A 9,109-nucleotide genomic window follows, 5' to 3' on the forward strand; every position below is an offset into this window, starting at 1 on the left:
CTAAAATTATGACTGGCTTCTAATTTTGGACTTTTTTTGTGAACAGGTGTTATTTTGGTTAAATAATTACAAAATCTCTAGGACAATATTTCTTACTTTAAGAAAAAAAATAATTCTTGCCATTTTACTAAAACCCTGAAGTCTAGTCTGCTAGGATCTAAGACATCGGTACTGAAATGGTCAAATCAAAACGGTTTCTTTCCGATATTTTTTAATTCGATGTTTATTGCACACTTCATTGTGTGATACGATTATCAGTTACACGTATACGTGGGCTGGTTATAGCATTATAACTTCAGACTTCCGCAAACTTTCATTTCCCTTTTAACCTGCAGATGGCCAAAGAAAGCAGACCTCTTTTTATTGCACTGAAAATTTGAAACAGATCAGAAAAGCCAAAACTACAGCGCATTTATCCATTCGGTACATTGGGTAAACCTAAGGTACCTGAAAAGGCGGGAAAGTTAATGATAACCATCGGACAGCAAAAGGCTAAATAAATTTTATTGCTCAATTTTTCGGCTAAACAAAAGTAATATCTTCAGGGGCTGAAAAAAAAAAAACTGAGTAATAATAGACGGTTGCAATATATGAAACGGTAATGGAAAGAAGAGACGTGTACAAAGGCTCCACTTTACTCGTTACCAGTCTCTCCTCGCCAATAAAAACACAAGAAATGACAAGAAACCCCTGTTATGGCGCCGCCGGCCAGATAATTTCCAGCGATGTATTTTCTGTCTTTTCTAGGAGCTATAAAAAGGAGCTGACTCGTGCACGATCGATTTTAGACGAGTCAGCTCATTTTAGTCCTTTTAGCTCATGGAAAATACACCACAGGAAATTGTTCAGTTAATTTTAAAACCCATGATATCTGACACCATCCGGTTTGTTTTAGTGCTAATCTGAAAACGTTCACTTTTTTAGATATTCAGACAAGGTTCCCGTACAGGAATTTTTTGGGAAAAAGACCCCCTTCCCCTCCCCTCCGGTTATTTTTAATGGTTCGTTCCGTCCCAAAGCAAAGGAATATATTTTGTATAATCTTCAAACACAGGAAACCGGTGAAAAGTGTTTGTATCTGTATTTGTTGTCCGAAGAAACATCGTTCCCAAGTAGACATTCATGCGAGCCCTCATGAATAAAAGCACGAAAGTTTCCGGGGGGTGTTAGGACGACACGCACAACTTCAGTTACATATCAGCCTGGTCACAGGCGGCCCAGGCTCTCTCGTTAATTATTTGCAACGGTCGTTGTCGGTTCGACTCAAGCGATCGAAAAATATGCTTCATAAATTGACGAATTTGAGATCTTTCGTTCCTAAATTACAATAAACTGTACGCCAAATAAATAAAGATCACTTACCTATTGTTGATTGTCTGTTATTGTGTGATTTTGAGGGGTTTTGGGACGTTTATTCCTCACTTGCCGCTGACGCCCCCTACTAAGACAATCAACAATAGGTAAGTGATCTTTATTTATATGGCTTACAGTTTATTGTAATTTAGGAACGAAAGATCTCAAATTCGTCAATTTATGAAGCATATTTTTCGATCGCTTGAGTCGAACCGACAACTGAGGGAACGATCGTTGCAAATAATTAACGACAGAGCCTGGGCCGCCTGTGGCCTGGTATGCTTAAACGTGTCGTCTTTATACTCTGAATGTGTATTGCGGTTATCTTTAAAACCATAATGCGATTAGAAAAGAACGTTCCTGAAAACCAAAACAAAACAAACTTTTTCTTTTTTCCCACAAGTGAGTTGTTTACAAGTCATACTCCAGTGATCACGCTAAACAGACCGTTTACCGGCAACAATGAACAGACAATTGATTGACAGCAGCCATCGGCAAGAACACGCAAGGGGTTCCTGAGGTCAACCAATCACAAGCGAGAATTCATGATCATTCCCATGAGGCCGCGGGCTAAAGTTTACAACTCGAAAGTAACACAATGCATACAGGCCTTGTACAGGAAGATGCATGGTCGGAGCGCAGTAAAACGTGGGATTATAACGCAGTTCTTGGCTGAAAAACCTAGCTGATATTATTGTCTTATCGACATTACACCTATGGTGGTCCTCATGGATTTTCCAGCTAAAGGGGATGGCGACGAGGGTCGTATTTGTAATGACCCCGGGTCCGAAGAAGAGGAGTCGATAAGAATTGATCCCAGCTTGTTGGAGGGCATACCTTCGTCGATTCCCACTTCGTGTATTTACCGCTACCAGGATTTTACATGCACTCAACTGGCGGACGGGTTTTATGGGAATGTTTATAAGGTTCAGTGAAGTTATAATTGAGGTTGCTTAATTCGTCAAGTGTTTTTAATCGCCTTTACAATCGTGACAAGAATTGCAAGATGTGCTAATTTCTGTTGTGTTGTTTTGTTTTGAATTAGGTTCAACATCGCGAAACGAAGGAAGTTATGGTTTTAAAAATGAACAAACCTGATGTGGAAAGAGATACGTGTACAATGCTGGACGAAATCAAGTTAATGAGTCATCTTTCACACGAGAATGTGATAAGGTGATCGCCAAGTCCAATTTTTGATCATATTTTTACATGCTCACGGTACGGTACTCACTGTGTGGGATTAAATATTTTTCAAGGTTTTTAAACTTATATTTTTCTTTACAGATTTCTTGGGATTTGCGTAGATGAGAGCAGAGTTCATCTTCTCTGCGAGGTATTTTATTTTACTTTCTTTTTCGTTTTTACAACCCCTGATTTGCCAACTAAACTTTATTTCCTTACGGGAGAGCTTGAGAGCTCACGAAAGCTAGTACACTTGTCGTACTGGCGTGCTCCGTACAGTTTTTCCACGGTAATATAATACTTTGCTTGATGTTTTCTTTCAGTTCGTCAATGGAGGGGACCTTGAAAGTCTTTTATTAAAACATTCGGTGCAACTAGATTGGACAACGCGACTTTATCTTGCACGGGATATCGCCGAGGGAATGAGGTATCTTCACAAAAATGGCGTTATTCACCGAGATCTTACATCGAAAGTGAGTAAAAATACTATAAAATTAAAACTTGATTATTTTCATACGCCGATTTTTGACTGTTGGGCAATTCGACGCCAGCAAACTGCAATATCCTCATGATATTATTTTTTCATGATTTTATTTATTTTTATTTTCCTGCAGAATTGTTTGATAAAGGAAAGAAACGGCTGGCGTTATGGAGTCGTGGCGGATTTGGGCTTAGCGACGGAAATCAAGTAAGTAGATTTCGCGCCGTGTTTTGCTGGGAGGGAAAAAAATTTCCGCCGACCAAGTTTGCAATCTGCAGATAAAAGATCGACTTCCACTCTCATAATATCTAGTATATTTCCTCCAGGAAATACCAAATAACGCTAAACTTATGCTAAACCAAGTTTGCTCTCATTTCGAAAGCGGAACCTTTAACACCGAGGTCAACAAATAATCGAAGGTTTACATTAGTTTCAAGATCTTTAGTAGCGGAATTTAAAATCGTTGCTAAGATCGGCGATTGCACAGCAAGAGGGAAAAAACTGTCATTATTCATGCAAATCAGAAGAAAAAAGAAAGCAAAAGAAAAATTTAAAATTCAGGACCCGAATTTTATAAGTCAGCACGTTTTTCTTTTGTTTAATTTTGGAGAGCGCTGTCAGTTTCACTTTGTAAATAGTTTTATTAACTCGACGTTAATACACTTGAGATATTGCCCAGCAAAACCTTTAATCCTAGTGAAGTATATTTATTTTTGTTCTTATGAAGAAACCCAGGATAATTCAGGGTTTTGATGATAATCATATTAAATCGTAAACCGTTCCTAGTTCCAAATTGAAAACTTTTTTATTAAAATTGTTCGAAGCCCAAGCTTACATTTTTTCCAAACTTGTTTAGGACACTATATTTATATTTTTGTTGTGATATTATACATTTATATTCTCTTGAAGTGCTAATATTGAGTCTTGAGTGATACTGAATTTTAAAATCTTGCCACTTTTAGAAGTGCATTTATCACCCCTTCTAATTATAGCAAAAGTGTTTTAGCACTGACATATATTGTAATAAATTAACCTGTATCTTGTTAAAGACAAAAATAGCTGCTAATTTAAATATGTTGTCCCAAAAGGAAAACCTTCTTGCAAAATAATATCTCTTTCTCTTTCTCATAAATTTAGGATTCAAAGTGGAGTTGGTAATTTTTGGAGTGTTTAGACTGAAGTTAAAAAATGGGATAAATTTTAGTCACAACACATAATACCAACCTCTGTAGCAGCTAATTACGATCATGAATTTGTTTAATTTTAAAACAAAAGTTAATTTAACACGAACGTTAACGGATATCTGAAAAGGCAGTTTTTTTTAACTGAGTTGTTAGTTGATTTTCTGTAGCATGATATTAAAGGTATATAACACTTTTGAGAGTTAGCCAGGAAAAAAGTGGAAGAATAAAATGTTACACTGCATTTAAAGATTACGCAAGACGTAACAATTAGTCTAAGAGTTTAATTTTGTTTATAACAGGTGCTTATGTGATAAAATTCTCCTGGGTAGTTGTCTTTTGAACTGAAATTTCGTACAAGTCATGCAAACATTTATTTTAGTCTGTATGGTTGAATTAATGCTTAGCGATTTTTTTGCTTTATTACAGGGAACAGTCAATTGTGGGGTCTCCATATAACATGGCCCCAGAACTGCTACGAGGAGAGAATTATGATGAGAAGGTAAGCAGGTGATATGGGAATTATAATTGTTTAAGTTTCAGCCAATCAGCTTTGAGATATCAGCTTGAAGAGGTGCTAACTGAGAAACTGTAATCCCACACTGCTGGTATGAAAAAAGTATAACAAATTTATGATAAAGCTTATAGTCCTGATTGATTTAACTGTGATAACACACTGTGTATTATTCAGAAAAAAATCTAAATAATATTTTCTCTGTACCTGGTACATGTAGAAAACTCATTATGTGAGTGGGTGTTGACATTGACCTTCAAGTATAAATAATACTGTGCATAAGTTTGGAAATGTTGCATGGATCTGGTAAAAAACTGCAAAAGAAGAGTTATTTGCATTCATGGTAAACCTTTAGCATTGCAGAGAAAACTAATTAAAAAGTGGTTTTCTTGCCGGCTGAGCTTGCGTAAGAGGCAGGAAATGAAGTTCTCTCACACTGAATGGGAAACCCTGGGTCCTAGTCAGGATATCAGTTTTCATGCTCGGTCATGTGATTCAGTTTTTTGTTCTTGTCTTCGGTGCAACAGCTTTTTCGTTCTTATCAATAAAGTGCTGTTGCATTGTTGTGTGGCAGACAAAAATGCATTTCAGTGTGAGAGAAACTCTGGGTAAATCTTACAAAACTTGGATGAAATAAATTTTAAATGCCCTTGGACATGTGCTATGTTTCCTGCTGATGTCAATAAAGTGGTACCTTAATAAGTATCTGAATAGCACTGCCTGTGTGATCAGTTTGTTTTGCTCAAAGTCACAGCAACTGGATGCGATCTCCTGATGTCAAATTAAACTCGATACTGATCGAATGGTTCAATGCCTTGACTGCCTTACACTTAAAAACTTTGGATTCTAATTAGAAATAAGCCTGAGTTTTTTGTGATAGAATAGTCAACAGATGTACTAGCCAAGTTAACTATCCCTCATAGAAAATCAAGATGAGTAGTCTATTTGTTTTTATAGACACTTGCAGTCCTTAACCTACAATTTAATGTATTTTTTGAAGCCAAAAATTAAGAATAATTTTCCCTTTCAAGATCCACTTGCGCCTAATACTGTTCTACATGTATCAGCGAGTAGACAAAGATATGAGAACCAATCAGATTCCTGATGCCAATATTTTTCAGTGGAACATACTGAGTGTCTACTAACTGTAATTCTAAAAGACTTTAAGCCTTTTCATATATGGTGGCCAGCAATTTATAAAAGAAACAAGAATTTCAGTTGTGAAGAAGTGCGAAAAAGGCATAATCCGGTAGAAATAGGAGTATGCTAGTGCTATAGGGCAAAGTTGGCCTGAAGCAACAGAGATGGAAGGAAATGAAAGATTTATGCTGCAAAGCAAAAGCAGAAATTTAAAAGGGTTGAAATTTTTTTGTTATCAATAATTATTGATAGTGCTTAATGAATTCTGTGCCTTACTGGAAGACTGGAGGATCTTGTTCCCAGTGAAACAAGATCCTTCACAAGGCTTGAATGCAGACTTTACCTTATCTTACTTTAAAAGACAACTCAAGTGAGATTTTACTGAATTACAACAATAAAACCCAAACACAATAACCCAGTGCGCTTGCTTTTCTCTCTCTCTTATTATTTGCACTTTTTTGTCTTTTCCAGGCTGATGTATTTTCTTATGGAATAATTTTATGTGAAATCATTGGCAGGGTTCCAGCTGACCCAGATGAGTTGCCTCGGACAAACGTATGTTTTAATTTATTGTAGGGAAGTGTAAAAAAAACAACATGAGTTGTGGTAAATTTGCTCTAAGTCCTGGTCTTGCCTACCAGTATCCAGATGAGTTTTCCAGCAAATTCAATCAAAAATGAACTATAACAGGGCTGCAAATAACAGTCAATCATCGGACATTGGCCGACCAAAATTTGTTCATGTCCGACGAAATCCCAAGTGTGTTGTCATTTGCAAGACACTTACCTTACCTTACAGTGTCCTGTCTGCCCAGGAGTATAAACTACAAGGGCAGTGGCAAATTGCCATGGCAACCAGACAAAAATGTTGGGTGGTTACCTGTGATACCTGTGTTATCACCTTATCGTCCCATCCAGGGACCTGACGATACACCTGGTCACTTCATGCCATGGAAACCAGAATTTAGCACCTGGGCTTGCAGACAACTTTCAACTTTTTTTTAAATAATGTCAGTTGAAGCTACCCAAATAATAGTCAGGATTGAATGCAAATGAGATGCACGTTCATCATGACAGGCATCACAAAGTGTCCTCATTAATAAAGCTCACCAAAACACACCAAAATCTGTCAAATATGAAGTAATATGGAAATGTCAAATAACAAAGTCAAACATGAAGTACTCATTAAACAATACTTGCATTCATTCCTGGACATAAGTGAAGCTACCTGGGCAGTAAACTAGATTAAGAAGGAATCTGCCAGGACTTCAAATATTAATTAGACAAAATTATGTACCAAAATGATTCACATCTTATTGCAAACTTCTGTGTTACTTTCAAACATCTTATTAATAGAAAATGTAATTTGTGATGATCTTAAATTAGCATAAATTACTATTTTGCCGGCACGGATCAGAGGGCTGGGTGCGGGTTTGAGGTGCGCAGTGTATAGTGGGATTTGAGTTTAAATAGGTGGCCGTTAGAAAGGTGAGACATTCTACGGTCAGCCTTCGTCACGTTTTGGTTAATGTTTGGTTTTCCACCGGACAAAACTAAAGTCAGAGAAATTATTCCTCGGAACAATCGTGATCTTCTTGGTCAGATAAAGAATCTTGTCGCGACTATAATTTCAGTTCTACCAATATTTTGTCTTGGTTCTACGAGATCGAGCGATGAGGTGCCGCTGAGCAGATGCGGGATGTTGAAAGAAGCGTGTTGCTCGTCCTTTCGTTCAATAAGAAGAGTAATGAAGATCAGTTTAGAGCTAACAAATCGGTCCTAGAAGCATTTGAAGACGATATCGTCGGTCCTTGTCGTAAAGACTTTGACAAATCCAAGAAAGCGTTCTATCGGGGAATGTCTTTTTAGTCACCGTTCTGCTTTGGAATGCAAACATCACGACGTGGCGGATGTCGGACGAAGACGATGAGAAGAAAACTAATAGAGCTGAAGCAAAACCAGGTCTCTGTAGAGACTCCTTTCTTGTGCTGGTCCTGCCGACTTACGGTCAGAGTGGCTAGGCAACAACGCCCAGGATCAAGGTGTAGTTTGTTCCATTTTACTTTTGGTTTGATTTCCTTTTGATTTAACAGTTTATTCATGTTTTGTTTAAAGGCAGATTGCGTAGATCACTTCAGTTTTGGAAAGTAATTCCCACGCCTTGTTTCATAATAGGCACTATTAGTCGGGCTTCATGTTGCCACTTCTTATAATTCCACGGCTTTTTGTTACAACGAACAATTAATCACTAATTTATTGGTGCTGAAAATTTATCTGTCTTTAGTCAGATCACTATAACGGGCTTATTAGTTTTGAATGTATCACTTTATTTTCTACACCTTCTATCTGTTCCTATTTTGATTCCTTGTTATTGCGTTTATTGTTTTATCTTGATCTCGGTAGCTTTTTGCGCATACATTATTTTGTTGCTACGGGCTAAGGTTGTTTGCTACAGTATTAGTACTTTGCTTTATGGCTTTTTAGCCTTCTGCTTGAAGAGCACGTGCCCTTGAGGGGTCTATGATATGAGACTGTTTATGTTTAAGAAGATTTGAATACAGTGCCCTTGAGGGGTCTATGATACGAGATTATTTATGTTGAAGATTTGAATACAGTGCCCTTGAGATTGCATAGAAGAGCCAATATTGTTGGAATGCAAATAAACCATTATTATTATTATTATTATTATTGTTTATGTTGAAGATTTGTCTTGATTACAGTGCCCTTGAGGGGTCTATGATATGAGATTGTTTGTGTTGAAGATATGAATACAGTGCCCTTGAGGGGTCTATGATATGAGATTGTTTATGTTGAAGATTTGAATACAGTGCCCTTGAGTTTGCATAGAAGAGCCAACATTGTTGGAATGCAAATAAACCATCATTATTATTATTATTATTATTATTACCAAAAATAAGTCGTATTTGTAACGTATGCTCAAATTTAAGTCAGAATGTATTTTTAGCCATTGTAAATATTTTAGAAATAGACAAATAAAATTATTACTATTATTATTATTATTATTATTATTATTATTATTATTGTTGTTGTTTTTGTTGAAGATGTGATTACACTGCCCTTGAGGGGTCTATGATATGAGATTATTTATGTTGAAGATTTGAATACAGTGCCTTTGAGGGGTCTATGATATGAGATTGTTTATGTTGAAGATTTGAATACAGTGCCCTTGAGGGGTCTATGATATGAGATTGTTTATGTTGAAGATTTGAATACAGTGCCCTTGAGGGGTCTATGTTAA

The 9,109-nt window shown here is 36.7% G+C and overlaps 1 protein-coding gene across 1 annotated transcript; it reads left to right on the forward strand.

Annotated features, from left to right (window-relative positions):
- Positions 1–1,956: 1,956 nt before the first annotated feature.
- On the forward strand, positions 1,957–8,231 carry LOC144640526 (dual specificity testis-specific protein kinase 1-like). The gene is made up of 7 exons (XM_078499632.1): positions 1,957–2,279; positions 2,399–2,526; positions 2,638–2,686; positions 2,859–3,008; positions 3,150–3,223; positions 4,627–4,699; positions 6,323–8,231. The coding sequence occupies exons 1-7, from the start codon at positions 2,070–2,072 to the stop codon at positions 6,425–6,427; spliced, it is 789 nt and encodes a 262-aa protein (XP_078355758.1). The 5' UTR covers positions 1,957–2,069; the 3' UTR covers positions 6,428–8,231.
- The last annotated feature ends 878 nt before the right edge of the window (positions 8,232–9,109 follow it).

The sequence above is a fragment of the Oculina patagonica genome, unplaced genomic scaffold (genome assembly GCF_052425735.1).
Source record: "Oculina patagonica isolate OP01 unplaced genomic scaffold, crgOcupat unplaced328, whole genome shotgun sequence".
NCBI lineage: Eukaryota > Metazoa > Cnidaria > Anthozoa > Scleractinia > Oculinidae > Oculina > Oculina patagonica.